The 26584-nt window shown below is 38.7% G+C and overlaps 1 protein-coding gene and 1 long non-coding RNA gene across 3 annotated transcripts; one reads left to right on the forward strand and one right to left on the reverse strand.

The window, feature by feature from the left end:
• Window positions 1-269: 269 nt before the first annotated feature.
• On the reverse strand, window positions 270-21787 carry hk1 (hexokinase 1). Its single transcript, XM_017464078.3, has 18 exons — window positions 21521-21787; window positions 17678-17840; window positions 11204-11352; window positions 10962-11081; window positions 9237-9332; window positions 8957-9056; window positions 7773-7956; window positions 7497-7652; window positions 7026-7259; window positions 5804-6108; window positions 5035-5183; window positions 4342-4461; window positions 3940-4035; window positions 3397-3496; window positions 3006-3189; window positions 1928-2083; window positions 1507-1740; window positions 270-1393 (listed from the first exon to the last, which is right to left on the reverse strand). Exons 1-18 carry the CDS (start codon window positions 21581-21583, stop codon window positions 1246-1248), a joined length of 2757 nt encoding a protein of 918 aa, XP_017319567.2. The 5' UTR covers window positions 21584-21787; the 3' UTR covers window positions 270-1245.
• Window positions 10007-26561, forward strand: LOC108263368 (uncharacterized). Of its 2 annotated transcripts, XR_001812149.3 has the most exons (6): window positions 10007-10183; window positions 10445-10568; window positions 17658-17828; window positions 20015-20147; window positions 24644-24728; window positions 25246-26561. It is a non-coding gene; the product is annotated as an uncharacterized LOC108263368 (long non-coding RNA). The 2 variants fall into 2 exon arrangements; XR_008396316.1 differs by lacking the exon at window positions 20015-20147 and having other exon boundaries at window positions 10101-10183; window positions 25246-26557.
• The last annotated feature ends 23 nt before the right edge of the window (window positions 26562-26584 follow it).

Genomic DNA, 26584 nt, shown 5'->3' on the forward strand with positions numbered 1-26584 from the left:
GTTTTCATTCCAACCAAGCAGGAGGTTTCACCTGATTCCACCTGTTTAATCAGTTGATCTTGGCTTTCAATAGACTCAGGTGTGGCTTCTGCTTGGTTGGAATGAAAACCTGCACCCACACCGGCCCTTTCCAGATAAGATTGGATACCCTTGATCTAGTGTATTTAGGCAATTCTATCAATCAAGTAATCCAGTGCAATATAGATCCGATATTTATTCATATCGCATATTATTATTTATTAAGCAAGTCATCAGAGACACAGACTAAGTCATGGCTCATCAAAATAGTTTAATAATGTTCTTTTATCGAACATCTACATTTGGTGCACCTATTAATTGTAGAAAATGAGTGGACACTAGACCATGTAAGGCATGCATTCATCATACCACTGCACAGGTTCACTCACAGTAACTACACAGGATCCCACAGAAACACTCAGTCAGAATACACACAATGACATTTACTGGAGATTCGCACCATTACATTGCAGGGCTGATGATCTATTTGCGTATTTACACAGCACACAGCACTCACGATTATCAACTATTTTCACACAAGCAATATGTAGTACAGTCTGATGCACCTGTTCCAGCTGAAAGTTGTAAAAGAGAGAAAGAGAGTCAGCATAAACTGGACTCCCGATTCACATGAACAGCCCTCTTTAAACTCGTGAGCTTGAAGCAGACGTGTCATACTAGCCAGCTCGACATTCACATCATAATCCCGTTTTCTGAGAAATGCTAACAGATTTAAATTTGACCATATCGGAACTTACAAAAACTTGCAGAAAAAAAAACAAAAAACAAAAAAACCATACAGAAACATTCTTTCTGTAACAAACCCTGTCACAGCTTTAACATTCTGGCAATACATTGGTCAAATACAAAAATAAAATAAATAATGTTTTCTTTTATTAATATATAATTGATCTTACCACTGTGACTTAAATATCTTCCCTTTTGCTAATATACATCTAAAAATGTTTACAGCAGAGTTAAAAAATGTTAGTATAATCAGCGATGAAGGATAAAACCTACTCTTAAAACACACGCCTACACTTAGACACTAACAATGAGATACAGTGAATGGCTTACAGTTACAGTTAGTTCAAAATGGAGTGAAATATGAAGTATGGAGGATCCCATGCTCTGGACTGAATGTCCGGAAAAGCTCAGTGAGGGCTGATAGGAAGAAGTGTTCTGCGCTCATTTAAAGAGGGGACTAGACAGTAGGTCTGAACTTTTTCAGTTCTTTTGTTCTTGCTGACGTAGGCGGCATCCGACAGCGGTGATCAGAGCAGCACCTTTTCCGCTCCCGTCTTCAGAGAGCAGGAAAGTCACATTGCACTTGGGTGCGAGTTCGTTCACGGTCTGGTGCATTATCCGGGAGAAACTAAACAGAATGGCAAAGAATATTTACCTTTATTGATTCTATTGTTTGTGTAAAAATATGCAAATAACCCAACAAACTGCAACAAGTAGACCCATTCTGATCTGGTTACTCACTGCGGATGGAGTTTGTAGAGCGTGCCATCCACCCCCACAGTGATGTCCAGACGATCTAGTCTTCGATTCTCTCGGATTTTGTCCACCACAGCAGCCATTCCCGCACCGCAGATCTGTGCGGCTCGACGTGACACTGCACCACACACTTCCTTAACTATAATACTGTCGTCGCACGTGCTGTCCAGACCCAAGTGCTGCAGAATAGTTCGGACTTGCAGTAGCGCCAACCGGTCACTAGAGGAGAATAATCAGCATGAGGGTTAGACAACAGCAACGCAACTAACAACTCATACAGATAGGAAAAAGACTTATATAAACATAAAGATTCAGATGTAATATTGTACCTTAATATTAGCTTAATGTGAGACTACATTCATGCAATTTTCTTGCATGCTTCAGTTATAAGTCAGGTATAAAATACCTCTCAATCTGGGACAGGAATTTGGTTTCAAAGATGCCCCTAGTCTTGAGAGTCTCAGAGATCTGACCCCTGAAGAGGAAGCCACGCTTTGTCAAGTCAATGAGGATATTTCGCACAATCTCACCCAGGTACATCCCACTGCACATCTTCTCATACCTGGAAGGCATCAAAATACAATGTATTAATGTATTAACAAATATTAAACTACAGCAATTCCATCTAATATGAGGGTAGAATACCCGAGTAATACAAATATCACAGTAAAGGGGCAGCATAACCGTAAATTCAAACATTCATTCCAGCAGCTAAAACGGAATTCTTGTATAAGAACAATCAGCTATTTGACCTTTATTTACATCATTCAACAAACTTTCAACAAACATGGCTCTTTGACTGACAACCAACCAACCAAAGGACACTGTTTTGGCCTGACTTGTATTTCGAATCCAGTGGCTATATATTGCTTTAGAAAGCTATTTAATGTCACAAGGCTTAGTCCCCCATTGGACTGATAAAATCCAGTGCACTTAAGTCTATATATACATGGCAACTAGCAAGTGTCAGATAGTTAAGGCCAGATAAGTGTACAATACACACTAGAAATAGGGTATCAGGTATGTACGACCCATGGGCCAGGAATAACCTGATAAAGGTTGTAATCCGGCAAATCTGCGTGCTAAACTAAAATCGTTTTGTGGACTGTAATTGATCTGAAAGATTTGAAAAAGAGCTCATTAAAAAAAAGTCTCTTTTTTTTATTCCACTAGGGGGCAAAATAGAACTTCATTTCATTTGCAAGCTAAAAACATTGACACTTGTAACTATGTCTCTTTCCAAAAAACGAATCTAAGGGTTACTCAGTTCAGAACATTGTCATTTTTCATTTATAAATAATGTTTCTAATGTGGCCTGTCACCTAAAATGAGTCTGACATCCCTGCATTAGAAGGGCACTGTGGGCAGAGAATCTAAGGCTAAGACTATGCCTAACCTCTAACATCTATCGGTGTATTCAATTCTATCTGCAAATCATTCATCCAAGGGAGAAGGTTCAGTATGTTATTTAAATAGAAAGGCACCTCTGCTTGCCAGGGTTGAGGGAGAGATCATCCACGTTTCGGTCATACTGGGTCCTGATATCGTCCAGGCAGCCGTTGTCCCCAAATGCACCCCACTCCATGTTCACACACATCCTGCCCTCATCTCCATCCACTGTCTCGATGTTCCTCATTTCTTCCATGTAACAGGCGTTACTGCCCGTTCCTGCAATCAAAAACAAAGACGCTTCAGTGGGTTAATTCTGTCATTAAATTTAGGAGTTACGTGCATGCTAATAATTGTTCACAATATAAAGGGAAATACATGTTCTTAGATAATTTTAGCCATTAGCTTGTTTTTTCCCGTTAGAGGAGAGAAAACAGACTGAACACATTACATTCAAATCCATGTTTATGAACTATGCTACTTTACCTGCAATAAGGCCAACCTCACATGTTGGTTCCTCATAAGCACAAGTCATCATGGTTCCCACTGTATCATTAACCACTGCCACGACATCCAAGTCAAATTCCTGCAGATATGACAATATATACACACTACCATTCAATACACTCACATTATATAGTCTATACACACTCACTTATAAATTGCATTAGACACTGTGACAGAGGCAACACTTTGATAGAAATAGATATGTTTCATTTACGGCATTTGGCAGACGCCCTTATCCACAGCGACTTATATTTTTCTCATTCATACAACTGAGCAGTTGAGGGTTAAGGGCCTTGCTCAAGGGCCCAACAGTGATAGCTTGGCAGTGCTTGGGCTTGAACTCCTGACCTTCTGATCAGTAACCCAGAGCCGTTAACCAGTGAGCCACCGCTGGCCCCATTCTACATTCTACAATACCCAAAGAACAGCACTAAAGTTCCCCAACATTTCCAAAAGTCACAATACTAAGAAGGAACATCTGTATAAAAGGTGCTGCTATTGCATTGTGCAGCTAGATCTTACCTCCCTCCTTTTAATCCCTTCTCTTAGGAGATTGACGACATCCTCTCCTTCACAGTCTGTGGCCTTAAAGCCCTTCGTCCAGTTTACCAGGATGCCCTGCATCATAACCAAAACAGTGAAATCAGCTCAGAACATCAATGATGTATCCCATCAGAATGTGAAATATAGTCCATTTATGTCCAAGACAGTCCTAGTAATATGGAAATAATAAGGTTACCACTGACGAAACAACCAATAAGTGACCACAAAACATCTGAAAGCTACAGCCAGTAAAAATAATTGTTATTTGACTGTATAGAATGTTTCTGTACCTTTTAAATATCACAGTCTATGCTTGTAAAAAATATGCTTCAGATAGAACAAATAACCTAAAGAGTCATTTTGAGATTGTAGTAAACTTACAGCATCAAGGCTGGTTTGTCTACAGGGGAAAGAGAAAGTGAAGCCCAAAGGAAGCCTTGCGTTCTTCATTCCCATGTAATCCAGGAAGTCCGATATGCAGGTGACGATGTGATCAAAAAGCTAAAAGAGATCAGTGAAGCATATTATAAATTGATTAATATTAAATCTGTTCGTTTAAAGCAAAACCAGTAGAGAACATATTGCTGGCATGGTTTGGGTCCACTTGTCCTCACTAGAGAGAAGCGTCTCTGCAAATCAATACAAAGTTCCTCTGACTGATAACCATTATCGTATAAGGAAACATTTCTGTCCTGATTCGAGTGGGGATTGAATGGTATGGTGAGGGTATAAATTATGTAAATCATATGCTATTCCCTTCACAGCGAGCAGATCTAAGCCCAGTTGAACACACACTGGAGATTTTGAATCGATGTTTTAGATGATGCTCTCATCCAGCATCATCAAAATGCAAATTGAGGGAAGATCTTTTGAAAGGATGGTGTTTCATCCTTTCAGTACAGTTGCAGAGACCTATAGAATCTGTGCAAAGTGAAATCTAGCTGTTTGGTGGCTTCTAGTGGCCCAAAACCATACTAAGACAATTTCTGATGTTTTTTCCCTTTAATTGGTCAATCATTTGTTGTCTTAATTTCTCATTATCATATGACGTGAGTGCAAACACAGGCTGCTCACCTCTTCTCCTGTTCCCTGCATCACCTCGATAGGAATGGCATAGATTTTGTTATGCATCTCCACAGTCCGTCTCTTACCACTGCGAATCTTCACTAAGAGCACCCTAAAGTTTGTGCCTCCAAGGTCCAAAGCCAAGAAGTCTCCATTTTCTATAAAATATGGATATAACAGATATGAAGAAAACGGTGCGCAGGCTGTTTTCATTCTTAGATCATCGTTCTACAAAATACTAATTTCGTCTCTAATTCCTCAGCAAAACTGACTAAATGATTTTTTGTGTGTGTGTGTGTGAAAGAGTTAATAGGATCTGAAGACTTTGCTGCCTCCAACTTGATGTTCTAACACAAGTCATATCACAGTTTAGTCACTCCCATGCTGGCTTGGCTCTGTTTCAGAAACCTTTCGACCTTAATCAGTGTCAGGTGTGAGGCTTTGAGCTCTTAAAATAATGTCCTGTCCCTGTATTGAGTTCTCACGGGATTACAGTGTGCTGTGAGGCAGCAGGGATAAAGAGCACTAAATAGGCCAGTGGGTGTTGGGCATGGGGGACACTAGTGCCACTGTGAAAAAGGACTGCACATTTGTGCAGAATGAAATGATCAATGATACAAATCAATTTTCTGACAGAAGGTCAAAAAGTCAAACAGAGAAAGAAATCTTGTATAATGTCATGCTAAAAGTATCCAACTTAGGGGACTTTCAGCTACAGGGCTTGTAGGTCCCAACCCTAAAATGCTTAATCAGTTTTGACTAATGTGCAAAATATTACCTGTGCCATCTGGGGTGCTGCGCACGTAAGTGGGCAGCATCTTCACTGTAGCTGTGCCCTGGCTCTTTTTGCTCAAGCCATTCTGGATCTCTGTGTGCATCCTTTTCTTCACCTCTAAAAGCTGCTCTTTGCTGAGGCGGAACTCCGCCAGTGTCTCGGCAATCTGACGTGTCTGATCAGCCAGTCTATAGGCCCAGGCTGTTACCAAGGCGGCACCTTTGCCACTTCCACTCTCCGAAAGCAGGAAGCGAACATCACACTCAGGTATCAGACGTCGCACAGTCTTATGGAGCCGACGGGAATACCTGAGACAGACAAAGGAAAGAATAAGAGTATGAGGATATACATTATTGTGAAGGCTTTCAATTATCCAGATGATTTGGATTACATTAGAGATTATTTAAGGACAACAGGAAATAAAATTTAAAGCGATAAAATAAAAATATATTTCCTGCAACATCATTTACGTAATGTAGTTCCAGGTTTAAACTCTATCTTTATCTAATAATCTGGGTTGGTTAAGCGGTTACGTTTAAGCAGCCCACTTCAGAAGTTACGCTGTTCAATTTCTTTTCTAAGGGTCAGTCGTTCTCAAAGAGCTATGCAGGGCTGGTGTCCAAATGAGAATAGAGTTACAGCCTGTAGAAAGTAACAATTTACAGTGCTAATCATAGCAAAACTTTTGACATAAATGTGTCAATTCCCGTCTTCTAATTATGGAAACTTGAAAATTAATAGTACCAGTTTGGGGTGAGAAGAAGTAATACTTTTTCATTGTAACAAAAACAAATGACTGGACAGACAATCTTAGGGAGGTCTTGTCATGAAATAGAACCTTTATAGTGAAAGGTTATAAAACAAGCAGAAACTCCTTGAGGGATTAGAAAACTCAGTTCAGCACGTGGTTCAGCATGCCATCCTTTTTAGAAAGATTGCCAAGTGCTCTGGCCAAGCTTGCTCGATACATGATATGATTATATTACTGAGTAGACACCTGTTTAGGCAGCTGAGTCTGATGAAAAGAAGCAGTCGTATTCTAAGCCCTGTAGAGTACAGCCAGTGATGATATGTACTGTATGTTTTGGCGTTATGTTTAACATTGGCTACTGTTCAACAGACTAGTTCAAAGAAAGTTCAAATACCTTGCAGAGGTTGAAACCAATAAAAGTCGGGAAATTAAATCATAATAAAACTTCAAAGAGTCAAGGAAGTAAATCATTACTGTGGGTGCATCTTGTAGAGTGAGCCATCGATGGCCACGGTAGTGCGGAGACGAGGGACATTCTTGTTGTCTTTCAGGCGAGTAAGGATAGCACACAGTGTAGCAGCGACAAGATTGGCTGAGCGGAAGGAGATGATAGCACACACGTGCTGCACAGCGATGCAGTCATCCGCTGATGGCTCCACTCCCAAACGGGTTAAAATTTCCTTGGCTTTGGTCAATCCCTCTTTACTCCTGGAAAACCGGATGAACATCACTGATGATTATCATAGAATATATAAGACAAGAACACACACACTGTTCACTGAAGCAGAAGCAAACAGTATGTTTACTGATTTTTATCCATCATAGGATAAATTGTAACAATAACATAAGACCTTTTTAAAAATATAGTTAATATGACGAGTAAGTTAAAAATTAACAGCATAACATGAGCTGTTGCTCAGGAACAGTTATTGATGTAAGACTCACTTCTCAATAGCAGAAACATGCTTTGTTTCAATTTTTCCTTTAGTCAGTAGCTCTGGAGTGATGCGGCCTTCAAACAGCATCCCCTCTTTGGCCATCTTCACTAGGATGAGCCGCACCAGCTCCCCCATGTACATTCCACTCACCATCTTCTCAAACCTAAGATCAGAAAGACCTTTAGTCATACCTTACACACTTTTTATCCATAAACCTAACCGTCCAACTTTCTCATGTTAGACTGAAATAGTAAAGGTTATATTGGATTGTTCTGTGGCTTACAATTGTTTGCCAGGGTTGAGAGACCCACGGTCAATTTCTCGATCAAATTCAGTGCGAATGTCCTCCAGCATGCCATCGTCTCCGAAAGCTCCCCACTCTGTGTTGATGCACATCCTGCCCTCGTCTCCCTCCACCAGGTCAATATGTCTCAACTCCTCCATGTAGCATGCGTTAGTGCCGGTACCTGAGGAAGGATGCATGCTCAGTGTTTAAGACAGTGGACTCCTGATCGGACGGTCATGAGTTCAATTCCCAAACTGCCAACCTGCCCAAATTACCAACCAATTCTATTACCAAACTACCAACCACTGTTGGGCCCTTAAGCAAGGCCCTTAACCCTCAACTGCTCAGTTGTATAAAATGAGATAAAATGTAAGTCGCTCTGGATAAGGGCGTCTGTCAAAGGCGATAAATGTACATAAATGATATGCTGGGTAATAATTGAAATCACCACATTCCCAATGAATAAAGGATTACAATAATATTGGTATAGCAAATAGGACGTACAAAATTAGTAATGTTAATTACAATAAACAATACAAGTGAAATGCCTGTTTTTAAAACTGGAGAAGTAAGGTAATAATTAGAATGTTATTTAAGCTAAAACATCAACATTTAAGGGTACAATGTACATGTGCAATAAGTTTTTAATTATTTTGGGTGTAATCACTATTGTGTGTCTGTTATACAGTTAATACAGCTGGAAAACGTCATCAATAAGTGAATTCACTGAAGTTGTTTCTTCTTGTCCTTGTTTCCTTTCACTGCATAATTTTTCCGCTTCGTCAGAGGAAGAGCTAGGAAGCGAGGAAGGGAAGCAAGGAAAGGAATTTACTTGGAAAGGAAAGGAGGTGAAATTAAAAAAAAAAAAAGAAAGGACACTCCCATTGTTTACATGCAGCTGTTGGATGCAAGAACACTAATGCTATCAACCCAAGAAAACTAAATAAAGATATGAAAGAAAAATAATAGACAACAGGCATCAGCTAGACAATTTAAGAAACACCAATATATCCCTTAGTTTTTGGACAATAAAGGTTATATACTATACACAAGGCCTAAAATGTTGTGCTATGCTGCTGTCCATGCATATTTCATAAGGAAATATCTATTATAATAACCGTAAAGTACACTCACAGCTGTAAAAACAATCTTTTACCAGAGATTTTACTTTACTTTCTTACCGATGATAATCCCAACTTCACAGCGCTGGTCATCAAAGCCACAGGTCATCATGGTTCCCACAGTGTCATTGACCACCGCCATGATATCAGCTTCATAGTCCTGAAGATGGTATATTTTTCATTAATCCTACAGCACAGCTGGCTTGAAACATTTTTCTAGTTTCACTTAAGACAAGCCAACCATACAGCAACTCCCTTATTGAGACTAAACAGGATAACCGCTCTATGTTAACTTTTAATTGTAATGTGTGCTCTGATAAGAGCTGCTGACAAAACTCACCCCTCGCTTTTTAATAGCTTTGTTCAGAAGCTTCACCACATCCATCCCCTCCACTCCACTGGCTTTGAAACGTTTCGTCCAGGTCAGCAAAACAGCCTAAAAAAGAAACTATCATTTATCATATTCTCTTAAATGCCTCTAAAACTGAATGCCTGATCTTTGAGAATGCTTAGTGACAGATTTAACTGTTTATAAAGAACTTTAGTATAGAACAAATGTAAAAAAAATAAAATAAAAAAAAAAAACCAGGACAGTATGTATATACAGTATGTACAGTATATTTTTTGTATGTTTTTTTTTGACACTGTAGCTACTCAATTTAACTTGAAATTAAGAAACAATCATGCATTTAAAGTGCAAAATCTCAGCATAAATTAAAATGGTATACATATAGTATTTACAGAGAATTACAGTGCAACATTGGCTAGAAAAACTCCACAGCTGCTTTAATATCATTTTCATGTACATGTACATTTCAGCCCTGTTCTAGAGATCGTTATTTTGTTATCCTCGTACTTTATTTATTTCTTTATTTTTAAAAATATTTTTTAACCTGACCACATTGTAATTAAACACGAATTTAAAAACACCCCGTTATAGAATCCAGCTCTTGGCCACGTCAAGCAAGCCATGCGTGAGCCACGTGCCCTGTTAATTCTAACCAATCACACAAATGCTTTCCTTGACATAGAATAGAACATTTGACCAATCACAATCAAGCTCCCCACCAGGTTCCCCACAAATCCCCCCCCCCCCCCCACCCCCCGAGGTTCCCCTCTCGTGCTCGTTGATATTTTAACGGTTTTAACGGTTTTCACAAAAGAATTTCTTCAGTCAGTTTTCAATTAAATATACATTACAACAGTTTAGTTAGCTCGGAGAAATGCTCTACTGGAATAATAAAAAAAGTACATGAATTACACAGAAAACAGTAAGATATATAAGCTGTAAGTAACCTAACTTTAAATTTGTCGAATTAATGTTTTTGGGGTGTTTTTGTTATATTTGACATGTATATATTATATATGTAGTCCAATAAACACATGCATATAGACCTATGCATTTGTCCAAATATGTTATTTTAGTGAGCCGTACACAGAACAGGTGGATTAAAAAAATGCTATATTGAATTCCCTAAAAACTAATTTGAGTTACACTAACATTATATATGGTTCATGTGATTTATGTCTCATTTTAAACTCTTTCAGGTAACACCAGTGATTCACCTCCATACGGGCATCATCCACTGCTGTGATCTTCTGTGGTTTACCATAATCTACCATTAGCATGTTCTTGTGATTTAACAAGCAGCAGACACTTCTAATGTTTCGGGTAAGTGTCATTAATTTACACTACTGTTCCAGCCTGAATAGACCAGCTGAGACTTGATATTTGAGACTTGAGATTTAATCCAAGTGCAAAAATGCCATATCTAAAAAAAAGTGCCATATTTATTATTATATCACGCTGCTGGTCCTTTGGTTAGCTTTCTTGTGAAATTAATTAATTACTGATTGTCACACTGGTGGCAAAAAGTACAAATATTTATGGTGTATTTGTGATAAGAGGACTGTGTAAAACAGGACGTGATTCTTCTTACATGACCACACAATATAGATTTCGAATGCTTTACTATTTCAATTCAATATTTCGGATAAAGTATCATCCCAATATTAAAAGTATGCCAGTGAAAGCAGATGCGAGACTTCAGCCCTGTCTTTTTACCTCATCCAGTTTAGTTTGAGCACAAGGGAAAGAGAAGGTGAATCCCACTGGAAGTTTCTTATCTTTGATCTTTTGCTTCTCCATAAAGTCCCCCAGACATTCAGCAACATGGTCAAATAGCTGCAAAAGACACACAGAGGTTAAACCGAATCACTTTCTTCTTGAAAAACAAATAAGCATTGTCCCTCCCATTTGTGAGATACTACACAGTAAGGACAGATAGACAGAGAAATAAAGCATACCCGTGTTCCACTGCCATGCATGATGTCTTCTGGAGTCTCATAGATCTGACTCTCCATCTGCACTGTTTGCTTCTTTTCATGAGAAACTTTCACTCTCAGGATTCGGAAATTAGAGCCTCCCAGATCCAGAGCAATGAAATCCCCCTTCTCTGTAACATGTAATAGAAAATGTGAGTATAGACAAATGGAAAACTTTTAACATATCATTATTTAGCAAAATTGCTATAAGACCTAATGCACTGCAAAGCTTACATCCATCCATCCATCCATCCATCCATCCATCCAACCATCTTCTGTAGCGCTTATCCTACATTATCGTGGCGAACCTGGAGCCTATCCCAGGGAACATCGGGCACAAGGCGGTGTACAACCTGGACGGGGTGAAAATCCATCGCAGGGCACAATCACATACACATTCACACACCCATTCACACACTACTCTGGCCATGCCAATCAGCCTATCATGTGTGTCTTTGGACTGGGAGAGGAAACCGGAGTACCCAGAGGAAACCCCTGCAGCACAGGGAGAACATGCAAACTCCGCACACACAGGGCTGTGGAGGAAATCGAATCCCCAACCCTGCTGGTGAACATGCTAATCACTAAGCCACCGTGCACCCACTGAAAAATTTAGTTCACAAAATTGTTCTGTACATGAAATGTACATGCCACTTTTGTCTTCAGTGATGAATGTGTATTGACAAAGGAAAATAGGCCTGATTATCAGACATAATAAAGCCAAGGAATCTCACACATGGCTGACGTGATGACACTGTGGTGATATAGTGGAATTATTCAAGAAAATTACTCTCAAGGAAAGCCTAAGTATTAATGATTGCTTAATTTCTTAGAGACTGTTGTTGGTTATGTATATTTAAAAACAACAACAAAAACAAAAACAGCATTTTCTGGTAGTACAAAGGAAACCACTGAATCTCTTGACAGCTGATGCTTTAACAGTGACAGTAAAACTGATTAATGAAATGGTTAGAATTGTCAAAAGAACAGTTGACAGAAATATTAGTACAGGAATCGCTTCAAGGTCTTTATAAACTACACCACTTGTTTATTTCCTTCTCAGAGATGCTTAGTGTGCCCAGAATGTCAATAGCATTTGTGTAGTACTTGTTTCCAAGCAACAGCAAAAATCTGTTTTACAAGCTGGCTTGGCTTTTCTTCAGACTGGATGTTGAATTTCTTAGGTCTTGAAGATGACTGTGATATTGTGTTCAAGTGATATCTTGTTAAGCGTTCTCGCTGAACATCCTTTGGGGCATTAGTTGTAAAAGGTCATGCTATTTGCAGTCAGTGTACTGTAATTTTAGAATGCCTCAGAAATACTGTGTGTGTGTGTGCGTGTGCGTGGGTGTGTATGTAGGGAGAGATGCAAAATGTTAACCAGGAGGCATCACAGTACTACAATATAATGTCAGTATCAAGCTTCAGTTTTCTTCATGCAGTTATACAATCAGTCAATCATGAAGCAGCAGCACAATGCATAAAATCTTGCAGAAACAGGTCAAGAGCTTCAGTTAACCTTCACATCAAACATCAGAATGGGGAAAAAATGTGATCCCTATGACTAACTGTCAAACATTCTTATTTATGTAACTCCAAACATTCTTATTTAAATTATCCAAGTATGTAAAAGCATATTAGTATATAAATCATACAGGTCATATGTTTATGAGCATTGTTCATCTTGCATTAATGCTCCAACCAGGAGCACACTCAAAACACATTCGAAATAACTGCAAAAGCCTTTGAGGGACGCAGACTTAGTAAAGTTGAGAGTCTGTTTACCAGTTTCTGATTAGGATTTTAACGGAAGTTTTAAGAATCAGAAGCCATTTCTGACAATTCCCACATCCATAACAAACAGTCACTAAAGGTAGTTTACAGCTGAATAAATTGTGTCTTGTGACACATTTTTCTCAAACACACATCAGTTCATAATATAATAACAGTAACAGCAAAGGAGGGTTGCAACTAACAATTATTTTCATAATCGATTAGTTGGTCGATTATTTCTTCGATTAATCGGACTTTCGGTACCATTATTTTTCGTTTATTATATTATATTATATATATTATAACCCCCGTGCTGCGGGGGTTTCCTCCGGGTACTCCGGTTTCCTTCCCCAGTTCAAAGACATGCATGGTAGGCTGATTGGCATGTTTAAAGTGTCCGTAGTGTATGAATGGGTGTGTGAATGTGTATGTGATTGTGCCCTGCAATGGATTGGCACCCTGTGCAGGGTGTACCCCGCCTCGTGCCCCATGCTCACTGGGATCCAGGTTTACCCGTGACCCTGAAAAGGTTTAAGTGATATAGAAGATGGATGGATGGATGGAAATCCACAAGCTGAGTGTTACAAATATATACTTCAGCCTAAAACTTTACACAACTGTCTGTCCAATTATATGAGACTGAAAAGAACCCAATACACACAGACACACACCAGAATATATATTATTCATTTAGGACTGGAGTTTAATTCTGTGCTTTTTGTACATCCATAAAAATAATGCATAAATACTTATATATATATAAGATAAACTAATAAATAAGTTTATATTATATAATAGCATTTATGCATTACTTTTTATAAATGGTAACATTGACAAACAGTAAACTGAAAGTCATTGTCGGTGACTCTGGGTATCTGCTAAAGCTAGCGGCGTCACATTAGCGTGCGTATGACATCATGCGCCGGGAAGCGGCTTATACGTCTGGTTAGTAAAAAAAACGCTAATGTTCCTTTTGTGGCGATATTAAGTTTCTAAAATTCATACACTAGACGATAGAGTGCGTAATTTGGGACACAACTTTAGTATTTACTCTCTGAAGCGTGCTTTCGGAACAGAAGTACCGCAGTGAGTTAATGTACCCCGTGCTGTGTGCAGACCAACTCATCGATAATGAGATTCGCTGACATCGATTTTCATAATCGATTATTATCGATTTTATCGATTGGTTGTTGCTGCTCTACAGCAAAGTCGCGCTGTCTCTTCTTGCATTTCTCGTGTGTGTAGCAGCCCTGGTGTGAACGAGTCCTGCAATGATATGCTCAAAATAGACTTTCACACCAGGAGACACAAGCATGAGGATTGACTTCAGTTATCTCTTTTCTGGGTTGTGCTCTGGAGTTTTCATCACTTAGTCTAACGTAAAACTTTTTCAGTGAAACCTTACACATTCTGGAATAATGCTTTTTCTCATCTTCTGTACATAATTTTAACACCGATAATGAAGTGTAAATGAATCAGCGGAATGAAAACCAAGTCCCAGTGTGTCAAACATTGTGTCAGAAATTGTGCGCTCACTCTCTTGTTCACGATTTATGATACAGACTGTCTTGTAGAGCACATAATATAGGGCAGCAGTGAGGAACACTGAGTGCTCCTGGTAAGACATTATAGCCGTTAAATAAAGAATTCAAACATTTGAAGTTATCTAGTAACCTAAAACCTCAAAATACAGATGTACAGTGGGGGAAATAACTATTGAATACTTCAACATTTTTGTTGAGGTTATTCACATGAAATTTTCACCAGACAGTATTATCTTAAGAAATCTGCAAATATAAAGAATTCACAACATAAATAAAGTTATGTGTAATAAAGTGGAATGACCCAGGAAAAAAGTATTGAACACAATAAGCAAAAGCAGTTCTCCAAGGCAAGGTAAGGCAACGAACCAGCTGAAATCCGTAAGTAGTTAGAAAGTAATTATACATCAATTACTAAATTGATGGTCTGTAAAAAGGCTGTTCGTTACCAAGGTGTCACACAAGAAACATCTCATGATGGGAAAAGCAAAGAGCTCTCCCAAGACCTTTACAACCTTATTGTTGTGAAACTTATTGATGGAATCAGATACAGAGCTCCTCGCAGTATTTCTGACCAGGGAGTCAGAAGAATAGTCAGAAGAGTAGCCCAAGAGCCAAGGACCACTTGGAAAGAGCTCCAGAAACACTTGGAGGCAGCAGGTGCCATCGTCACAGAGAAAACAATAGGCAATGTACTCCACTGCTCACACTCACCACGCAAGACCATTACTAAAGAAAAAGCATGTCGAAGCTCGTTTAAAGACAATATGTTTATAAGAATGGGACAAAATCAGACCTGAATACTGCGGCCGATTAATTTATTCATACAGGAAGCGCCTTGAAGCTGTCACTACAAACAAAGGCTTCTCCACTAAGTATTAAATAAATTTCACTTGGCGTGTTCAATACTTTTTTCCTGTGTCATTCCACTTTATTGCATATAACATCATTTATGGACTTTAATGTTTGGATTTCTTTGTATGTGTGGATTTCATGAGTTAATACTGATGTCTGGTGAAAATTTCATGTGAATAACCTCATTGGAAATATATTTACTGAAAAAAAAAAATGTTGACGTGTCCAATACTTATTTCCCACCACTGTATTAAAGGTGCCTTTTTTTTTTATTAACAAACCACGAACAAGTACCTATTTTACTGTAATGGTTGTTAAACAATATATTTCATTTTCAGTTATACACTTTAAAGTTCTTAGTGTGGAAGTATTCTAAATAGGTTGTGCACTGTGGATGATAATAATATAGTAAAATGTATTTTGTCTACTGAGAATTTTGAACAACACTACAAAATCATGGCACCCCAAATAGTGTGTTATATGGTGAACAGGGAATAACTTCAGACATGGTACTAGACTACTGCAGGAGCTACGCTTGGCCTTTACAATGGAAGCCAGCTCATCCTTCTTTATGATTAGGTTCGTTGTGCTCTTAGCATGCTGCTACCTGATATCACAAGGACGCTCGTGATATCACAAGGCAGCTCACGGGAGCTGCATTCATATGTCAAGCATTTATTGTTCACACTTTGATATCTCCACTTTAAATAGCCTCCTTATACAGAGTGGGCCACAGCCTCATACATACTAATGTAGCACCAATTCAATGTTGCTTGTGCTGCATGAGACCTATAACAGTTAATGAGCATTATGGGTCTGACCTCAAAAGGACAAAGTGCTTTTGAGGAGACTGTACATTTCATAAAATTGAAACTTGTCACTAAATAACACAGTAGTGCACATGACAAGTGGGATAGCACATGTAGACATGTAAACAGTTCATTGAATATGGAAGGTGGAGACTGAGTAATCTGTGACGTAACCCGATACTGCTGCAGATCATGAATGCTGGCTTAATCACATGACATGGGAACTGCAGTAGTTCTGGCACAACACGTATTTATTATTCAAGAACACCGAACATTGATTCCCGAGCTGCTATGCCATTTGTGCCGCATAATTTGTGTGGTTTGTTGAATTTGTGGACATACTCAACATGTTGTCAAATTGGACATATAAAACTTTCATTTTTAAAGAGAGAGAGAGTGATCAGAAGAATATACTCACAGCAATGTCAAATAAAGTCTTTCTGCCTGCATGTGCAGTGTGAAATATTATTTGCCACTCTTTGTTTTTGGTAAACATTAGATCATCCCTGAGCTTAGTAGTTTATAATCACAGCGATACTTGTTTAGCTGGTTTTCCCCAAAAGCCTGTTTATGCAACAGGTGTAATGAAAGGCCTTGGGCACCTTGGTGCCATAGTTTAATGGCTTATTAAGCCCATCTATTGTCTGATTGCTTTATCGGTCAAGCCATACCAAATAACTGCAAATAATAATAATAATAATAATAATGATCATCATCATCATTCTGCCCAATAGCAAGATATCCAATATATTTTATAAATAATTTGTTATAATAGAAATCCGTGCTCGAGCTATTTATGCAGCAATTGGATGGTAGCACTTGAGAGCACTCACACGTACACTTACTCATATGCATGTTATTAAAGAGTTATACACTACATGACCAAATGTTTGTGGACACCCATATGTGGTCCTTCTCCAAACTGTTGGCACAAAGCTTGAAGCACATAGTTGTACAGGATATCTTTGTATGCTGTAGCTTTACAACTACCCGTCACTGGAACTAAGAGACCTAGGCCAAACATGTTCCAGCATGACTGTACACAAAGTGAGGTCCATAAAGACATAGTTTACCAAGGTTGGTGTGGAAGAACTTGAGTTGCCTGCACAGAGCCCTACCCTCAACCCTACAGAACATCTCTTGGGTAAATTAGAATGCCGACTGTACCCCAGGCCTCCTTGTCTGACGTCAGTGCTCTTGTGGCTGAATGAGCCGTACAGCCATGCTCCAAAATTTAGTGTAAGCCTTTCCAGAAGAGTGGAGGCTGTTATAGCAGCAAAGAGATTGGACTAAATCTGGAATGGGATGTTCAAAAGCACATGCTGATATGGTCAGGTGTCCACAAACATTTAGCCATATAATGTGCAATGGCATGATGATAATACTAATGGACTACATATTTAATGTAATAATTGTGTGTCCGTTTAAGTCAGAGGTGAATTTTTATGTGACTTTTAGACACTTGTTTCGAGTCTCACCTGATCCATCAGGGATGGACCTGACGAAGGTGGGCAGCATCTTGACAGTGGCTGTTGCGTTGGTGTCACGGCTCAGCCCTTTCACCAGCTCCATACGGAAACGGGACATGATGTCTCGCAGTGTCTCATCAGAGAGGCGCATGGAGTACAGGTACTTATCAATCTACCATAGAAACAGAGGATAAAAGCAAGTGGCTTATTAATCTTTGTCTTAATTAGGCTTGGGCACTATAAAAATGTTATTGTACCATTACTTGTTTTGCATAGGAGCAACAAAAAGCAACAAAAAAAAACTGTCAGAGTTTGCTTGCATGGGTTATGACTCAAAAATATGCCAAAAGTACGGAAGCCCTAAGCGGCCAAGCTGTATTATTATTTTTTCAGTTGTTTTCTCGTGATCTCGACTTAATGTTCCTGTGTACTGGACTTCCATCGTCCTGAAGTCAATGGGGTTTTTGAATGGATTTTTTGGTTAAATGCCTGAAAGAAGGTCTGGGGTTATCACAAGCTCAGGATCTGTTCACGTTTTATACTACGCCATAAAATACATCAGTAATACCCCACTCAGGATTTTTTAAAAAGCTTTTACGTGTCTTGAAAAAGGTGGTTTCTAACAAGTGGACTAAATGGGATCATCACGCCAAACAGGAAATCTCATCTACTACAGCCTCGTTGTGTTTATACTCGAGGTCTTGCAACTCAAATTTTCCAACTTGTAGATCTATCAATTTATAGTATTTTCTAATTGTATTGTTTTTTTAAAATAAATATTGAACGAGTTGTCAGAAGCGTAGTGGGTGTGACGTTGAAGTCATGCGACCGTGGTGTAGTTCGTTTATAGCCTAACATTAGCTGTTTACTTCTGGTGAGTGTATGTGTACTGCCACAGAGCCTTTATTCTGCAATAATCCAAAAACCAATAGAAAAATGCTCTTGGCTTTTTGTCGAGGGAACCAGGGTCATGCTAACTTCTGGGGTGGCCTACAAAAATACATCATCCCTGCAGGATTGATGACTTCCACATTAGTGTCAGACACTTGAGAAGGGGACACCTCTCTCTCTTAATGCCGAGATAAAGTCCATCTCTACAGCTGGGAATTATTACATTTATGATGGCAAAGATGCCAACGTGCATGGAACACAAGTCCCATTCACAGAGTGTGAGATTTTCTCACAATAAAATTACATTGTGAGAAAACATAATATCAAGATCACGAGAAAACAACAGAAAAAATTTAATAATGCATGGCCACTTAGGGCTTCCATACAAAAGAGCAGTCTTTTTCTCCCCAGTAAAATATGAGATGGGCTACTGACGTGAATCAGGAACCAGATACTTCCTGGAAGCCAGGCCCCTTTCCCCTATCATGCCTTCTTAGTTTTTGTCATGGTAAATGGAGAATATTTTAAATTTATTATTATTAAATAATCTGTATATCAGCATATATAGATTATGATATATTAGGTTACTGATATATCAGTATATAAGATTTTGACCCGAAAAAGATTAAAAACACCTACAATAAAGTGTCAGATCTAACACTTTACAAATAATTTTAATGGTGTTGATAATTAGAAAGTGATTAAATATGCTTTCTGAAAGGATTACATTGAAATGTGATTTTCTTTTAAAACTGTATACTGCATAGTATTGCAGAATCGCATGAAAACTCAGATGGTGGATTTTTGTGTTTGCCACAGTTCCAAACTACACAGCTGATTATCAGCCCCTCCCCCCTACTCTCCTTAAACCAGACTTGCTGGAAATGCATGTTTTGTTGCAATATTTTACAATGGACAATCGCTATCAGGGAAACATGCCTAGCGCTGATTAAATATAATTTTAATAAATCTCTTCTGGTGTTGCATGGCATTCTGAAAAGCACCCTTTTTGGCCATGTAGGCTCAGTGAGAATGAAATATAAAATTAACCAACCCAAACCCTAGACTTGTATCTTATGCTACGTTTATAGCTATCTGTTTTGTTCTAAACTTATTTCTACACTCTTCTAAGTACTTCTAAAGTCTCTTTCACAGTGGTGAGGTGTCTAATGGTAGCCCATCATGTAGGTAATTGGCCTCACATCTCAAAAACAGATGACGCTTGGTGCAAACAGTGCTCTGTCTCGCATGATAGAGGTGAACCGGACAGTTGAAATATAATTCCTTATTTAAACGTTAGAACAATTAGACCAATAAAAGCTAATTAGAATGTATTGTTTAAGTTGTTTAAATAGATCAATAAAATACACACAGATTACATTATTGTAATGATTTAGTAGATCCTTTGAAGACAGCCATCTTGGTTTTGCTGATTCATGTTATTGTGTGTTGTAGCAATGGGGGTTTCTCAGTCTTGGTTGCTATGGGAGATTCAGGCTGGGCTCTGCCTCTGTTTGAGATCATGGTGGAAGAATTTGATTTGCTGGAATAAAAGGACAGGCTGAATTGCTGGCTGAATGGTTTGTAGGTATGCATATTTAAATACTTGTCACCACTTTGCTGATATAAGAGGATTTTGGCAAATATGGCAAACCTGCAAACCTATTTGAAGGACGGCCAGGTCAGGTTTGTAATTTTCAGCTTGTTCAAACACATTTAGATAGGACAGTGTATAAAGTGGGCTATTGCGCCAGTGGACTCTGGTAGCGCTTTCTCAAACTAACATGGAAATAAAGATGTTCAAGTAGGCAAACACAGGGTGGGGGTAAAATAAATGCTAGTAAGAATACCTTGCATGCTCAGACTGGGCTAGAATTCTGCAACACCACCATATATTGTATGCAGTAATGTAAGACTGATCCATAATCGAAGACATTTTTTTCTTTTTCTGTAATATTTTATTTGATGATCAATGATGGTAAAGGCCACCTGATTGCTTGGTGCAACACTCTCTACTTGCTAACACATACATAAGTTATAGCTGTAGCAAATGTTTCTGTAATTATTATTATAAGAACACAGTTTGTTTGCCTAGATAACCTTCAAGAACAATTGCCAGAGATTATGTTGTAATAAAAAAGATTGGAGCAAAGATGGTGGCACCCTGGTGGTCGGAAGCTAAAAGTGAACCCTGCAACTAGTCACGTTCATCCTGGCTGTTGTCATGGTAACCTCAGAACCCTTTGCCTCTTACCTCTGACACCACCCTCTGTAATGGGCATATATAACAATAAAAAATTTATCATTTCCGGGTTTATAAGTAACACTTCCTCTTTGTCAGTTTGGTTGCATGCTACTCACTTATGGATGTCTAATACATTGCTTTAGATACTGTACTAGCTAACAACTGACTACTTGTAGCTGTCCATCCAAGACTTGTCTCTATATAATCACTTCTTCACTACAGAACTCCTAACCTTGCTTCACATTAGCATTCTTTTCTCTTGGTGCACCAGTGGGGCTAAACAACCACAGCACGTTTCTCCCATGTTCGGGGGAGGGAGTGCTCCATTCTGCTGAAATTCAATACGTCACATGGCGGAGGAGGGGAAAGTGTTCCTCTCCCTACACTCTGTATGTAGCACTCTATACAGCAAACATAGAGAGGGAAACACTCGAGCCCACTCGCCATCTCAACTCATCGACATCCACATACTGATTTCAAGGGCAATGCAGCACAGGCCCTCCTCCTGTCTGCCTGTTAGGCTCGACGTCACCATCACGTAGCCTGTTATGAAGCATCTGGAGAAAAAGATACGTGAGGCAGCACGCATCTCACCTCTCTAATCCCACCCACAAACCCTAAAACACGCTTGGGTGTTATTTTTGCTGTCACGTGACGTGCAGGGCACCAGTTTAGAAAAATCAGTCTTGTTTTATAGGTTAGTAGTTGATACTCACCTTTTTGACCTGATCATCCTTCAGCTCAGTGAAGTAGTAGGCCAGAAGCTGTGCGGCTATCATCCTGCTCCACTACTGTGGGGAAACTGAAATGGAGGAGGAAGTGTAGGCTTGCGAGTCCTTTACAGCAAGGTCAGAGAGGCGTTCTGTGGCTCAGAGGAGACGGGTATAAATACTAAAAACTATAAGCCGGCATGTAGACTGTTTCTTCCAAGCGTAATATATGTATTCTCTTTCTCTGCTCAGCATGTAATGCGCTTACATGAGATGCAGCAGGGGTTGGGATGGGTACTGGGTTAAGCCATGCCCACTTCATGCTTTGCTATTGGCTGAGCTTGAAGTGCAGCTTGACAGACAGTCTCCCCCCATTTCTTTCCTTTTCTGTTGCTCATACTCTGGCCCTCCCTTTCTTTCTCACACTCCTTCCCCTCCTCTACGTCCTTGTCTATCTCTCTCTCTCTCTCATTGGAGGAGAGAAATACAGGCTTCAGTGTTTTCTGGGTGGGAGAGGGAATGTCACGTAGCACACATTCATGGTATGTCATTGGTTAGCTTGAGCTGAGGCATGGTTTCCCCCCCCACAGCACTCATTCTCTCCTCCATGCAGTGAAGGGCAAGCATGCTGGAGGTTATAGAGGCGTGCCTTCAGCAAATTCTGACAAATAATGCTATCTATGTTAACACAAGCCACAGTGAACAGGGGTTTTCTTCACTTCCTGTTTCTTCTTGAATTTTAACAACGAGCGCCAAGCACCAAATACAATAGTGTAAAGAAAGGTGAATTCATAATGAATCATATCCTTTCAGAGAGCCAGTTTCTTGGGTCATAAGGTTAAGAAGAAAGGTAAATAACAGCTGGGATTCAAAGAGAATAGAAGAGAATGTGGCTTGCTTGAGATGAAGCTTGTTCTCAGGAAGGAGCATTAAAAAAAGAGGCAGGCATCGAAGCAACTGACAGATATCACACCAAACATAGTCAAACAATAAGAAGAAGAAAATGATCTTTACCCATCAACGATGTAATGCAAAACGGGTCTCATCAAAAATGTGAATACGATTTATAAACTCATTTTTACTAAAACAGATGATAGATGACTGTAAGAATAAAGCTTGTTATGGTTCACAGTTAAAATATACTGATTATATTTAAACGAAAGGAAAAGCACACTTTTGATAGAAGTAATAAGATGGGGGTTCCACGGGGTGAGAATAGCTAAAAGATTGTTGCAACATTGATTTATTATAATGGCCAACATACAGTCATGTCAGAAAATAAGTATACCCCATGGAGATTGTTGCTTTTTTGACATATTTGGACAAGCAAACATTTGATCCTCTTTGAAACAGTGCCTATTAATAAAGGTGATACACTATCAAATGACAATTTAAATTAACAAAAAAACAACAAAACGGATTGGTCACATGGGAGAAACCTACATTTATCATGGCTTTAAATACATAAAGTTAGAATCGGGTGTTCAAGTTTGGGTGCCAGTGATTAGAATCTGTTTAAGGAGTGCAGGTGGAACCTGTCTTATTTATACCCCTCTCATATCTAGTGTCTGGTGTTCCCTTTGCTATTGAGGTGTGTGGTGTCATCATGTCAAGATCTAAGAGTTCTGTAAGGCTTTCAGAAAAAAGCTTGTGGATGCCTATGAGTCTGGCAAGGGATTTAAAAAGATCTCCAAATTACCTGAAATACATCATTCCACTATAAGGAGAATCATCTACAAATGGCGCAGATTTCAAACAACTGCTAATTTGTCCAGGCCGTCTCAGCAAATTCAGCCCAAGAGCAGATCGTCTGATGCAAAAAGAAGTGTAGAAGAACCACAAAATTTCATAACAGGATCTGCTAGCCAGTCTTGCAACTGTTAGTGTCAAAGTGCACCCTTCTACACTCAGAAAGAGATTTGCCAGTTTGCCAATGCCCATATAGGCAAAAATACCAGGCCTTTTGGAATAATGTGCTCTGGACAGACGAATCAAAGATAGAGTTGTCTAACCACAGTAATAGCAGATATCTTTTGGCGCAGACCAAAGACAGCTTTTCAGGAGAGTGATTGAAGATAATGTGAGGCCATCTGTCCGAAAGTTGAACCGAAAGTGGACCTTTCAACAGGACAATAACCCTAAGCACACTAACAAATCCAACAGGGAATGGCTCAAAAAGAAGAAATGGAGGGTTATGTAATGGCCTAATCAAAGCCCAGATTTGAATTCCATTGAAACGTCGTGGGGGATTTGAAATGGTTAGTATATGCAAGAAATCCCTCAAACATCTTGCAACTGAAAGAATATTGCATGGAAGAGTGGTCCAAATTTCCAGCAAGCTGAAGCAGTCAAAGACTGGTGGACAATTATGCAAAACACCTACATTTGTGCTAGCTTATGAGGCCAAGAGTGAACTTACTTTTTCCACAGAAGAATATCGCTCTAATTATATTTATGTTGAATAAATGATTGAAAAAGCTCATTTTTTTCCTTGTGGTTTTATTCAAGTATATGAACTTCATTAATTGGCACTGTTTCAAAGATGATCAAATGTTTGCTTGTCCAAAAATGTCAATGTCTTATTTTTTCACATGACTGTATTTTTATATTTTCATTTTGTTTTCTTTTCAATAGTCTCCTTAATTCCTTATTTGTTTGCAGTGTATTGTTATCATTTGCCTTTATAGATAATGCTAGAAATCTTAAAGATGAATTGGAAACCAAGAAAAACATTTTTGCATATGGAGGCTCTGGCTAATCCCACATTTACAAAGATATTACCAAAAAAGTATCATAGTCATTTCCCATTCCTACTGTTTCCCTAAAAAGCTCCTGGCAGTAATTCCTGAGGATAGTTCTTTGATATTTCTGTTTGCTCTGTTTTATGAATTACACAAATGCTTTCAGTGTTTTATTCAGATATTAGTGACATCACCGTCGGTAGTGAAATCATGTGTAATAAATCAGTTATTGTGGCACGTGGGACAGACATCATCATGATTTTCCTACAAATCCCTTTCCTCTGACTCATTTCCTGTACCTCTACCTTCATCGAATGGTGACCGTTTTCAGGCAGTTACAAAATCAGTGACAGCTCACAGATTGAGAATGTTTATTGTGTTTGCACAGATCTGATCTGGTCAAGAAGTTGATTGGAGCAATTACATCTCACAGAGGCAAGTGGAATTATCTGGATTTTACAGGAACTCACATGGTAGGTGCAATAAGTGAGTAAAACACTCATTCATGCTTACTGGCAGGCATGAAATGAAACGTCATTTCAGTCTAACAAGTAAACAGGCTGGGTGAAGCTTAGTTTGTTTCTGTTGGTACTTTTACAGATATTATAACAGATATAATATTAAGGCATTCCCCAGATACTAAACAATCTCATGAAAACAACCATATGTTTTATACAAGTACCTATTAATAGACTTCCAAAACTGTTCCATAATCACACAGTTCAGATTAAGGAGATAAAAGTTTCATTCTGTGTCGTCTGTGTTTGGACATTTTTGCAGTTCTTACAGATTAACTGTAATAATAAAAGTCCAGATTCTGTGCATATTTCTTAAGTACAATAGCAAAAGACGTATGTATGTGAGACAACATTTTTGGAGTGCGTGTGTGTAAACTAACATGAGGACTTGGGACGAAGGGAAGGAATTCAAATCAAACCTATAACACAGTATTTGGCAATAACAAAATCATTTTTCTTTTTAATATTTCAGGGGGAAAAGTAAAGAAGACGTGCGAGATAACCATTAAATATCAGGGTCAGGAAGTGGCCTGCATAAAGTGAATTCAGAAGCATTGTTTTAAAGACAAGAACCTTATTGTAGAATGTTTGATTAGTCTAATACAGTAAGAAGGACATGTTTGTCCTTTCATATTTAATCCTAACTACTGGTGTTTACATTTGAATTCATCTGTAGGGATTTTCAACAAATCCATGCAATGCTCAAACCTTAATTGTAATTTATCATTTGTTAAATTAAAGATTTGTACAACAGTTAGTAGTAGTAGCCATTGATCCTGTACAATATTTATCACTATCATTAATTATTGAATTATTATCACTTTAATAATTGAAACAAAACAATTTTTGTATTTAACAAAGGACCGCAAGCGTAGCTTCAGTTATGTTACACTGGATTATTATGAGATAAAGAAATAATCTGCACATGTTGAATTGAATAGGCAGAAGCTATGTGCTGTTTGCTACCAAGACAGACCCACTTACTGACTGGTAAACATTTCCTGCTGTGGTCCTAACACAATTAATCAAATAAAATGATCCATAAAGCAATTTTTAAAACACTGTCTAATAAACAACATAGACACACAGAGCATATACCTACATGTGGTAAAACCTCTATTTTCTCATCGCTATCCATGGTTGCAGACTGGTAGTCCAACAAGTAGATTAGATAATCGCAAAGTCAGGGTGAACCAATTTAGCCCTTGAGATAGGATTCAGAGGGATTTAAGCAACGGCACTTGCATAATCAAACCATGACAATAGCAGTATTCTGAGTGAAACTGTTTAACATCTGCAGAGCCATGCATGCCATAATGACATTTCAGAATGACAGCTGGTATTGTTGATCAATAAAAAAAATAAAAAAAATAGGCACAGTGCAAAAGTTTGTCATTGGCAGCAGATTAAAACAAGGAAAAAGCGTATGGACAAAAATAATAGAATAAGGCAGATAGTCTACTTGTTAGAGAGATGTTAGCAGATGTGAATATCTGAACAGTGTCATGAGAAGAGACTACATGTTGCGTTTTTGAAGGACTTTCCTTCCAGAGCATGGATAGTACAGTAACCGTGAGCACTGAAGAACAGATAAGCCGATAAGGAGTGTTAAAATGAACAGCTAATTAGACTATTACAACCACACTGAACTGTTTTACTGACATGGAAACTTTCAACCTTTTAACTAATACAGTAAATTACAAGACTTAATGATGCATCAGCTAGCTAAAGACAGTTCATGAAAACATTGCATTACCTGTGTGTATGCATGTGTCAGTTATCAGGAGCACATGTATGCATAGTGTGTGTGT

This window comes from Ictalurus punctatus, chromosome 3, assembly GCF_001660625.3.
Source record: "Ictalurus punctatus breed USDA103 chromosome 3, Coco_2.0, whole genome shotgun sequence".
NCBI lineage: Eukaryota > Metazoa > Chordata > Actinopteri > Siluriformes > Ictaluridae > Ictalurus > Ictalurus punctatus.

What these genes read in the sequence shown, in the direction of transcription:
- hk1 (XM_017464078.3), bottom strand. Translation starts at nt 21,583, where the DNA reads ATGATAGCCGCACAGCTTCTGGCCTACTACTTCACTGAGCTGAAGGAT. An exon ending in TGCATGGCAGTGGAACACGG is followed by an intron (nt 11,082 to 11,203) that starts GTATGCTTTATT and finishes TGTCTTTTGCAG; the next exon opens with CTATTTGACCATGTTGCTGA. An exon ending in TGCAGGGAACAGGAGAAGAG is followed by an intron (nt 4,462 to 5,034) that starts GTGAGCAGCCTG and finishes GATCTCTTTTAG; the next exon opens with CTTTTTGATCACATCGTCAC.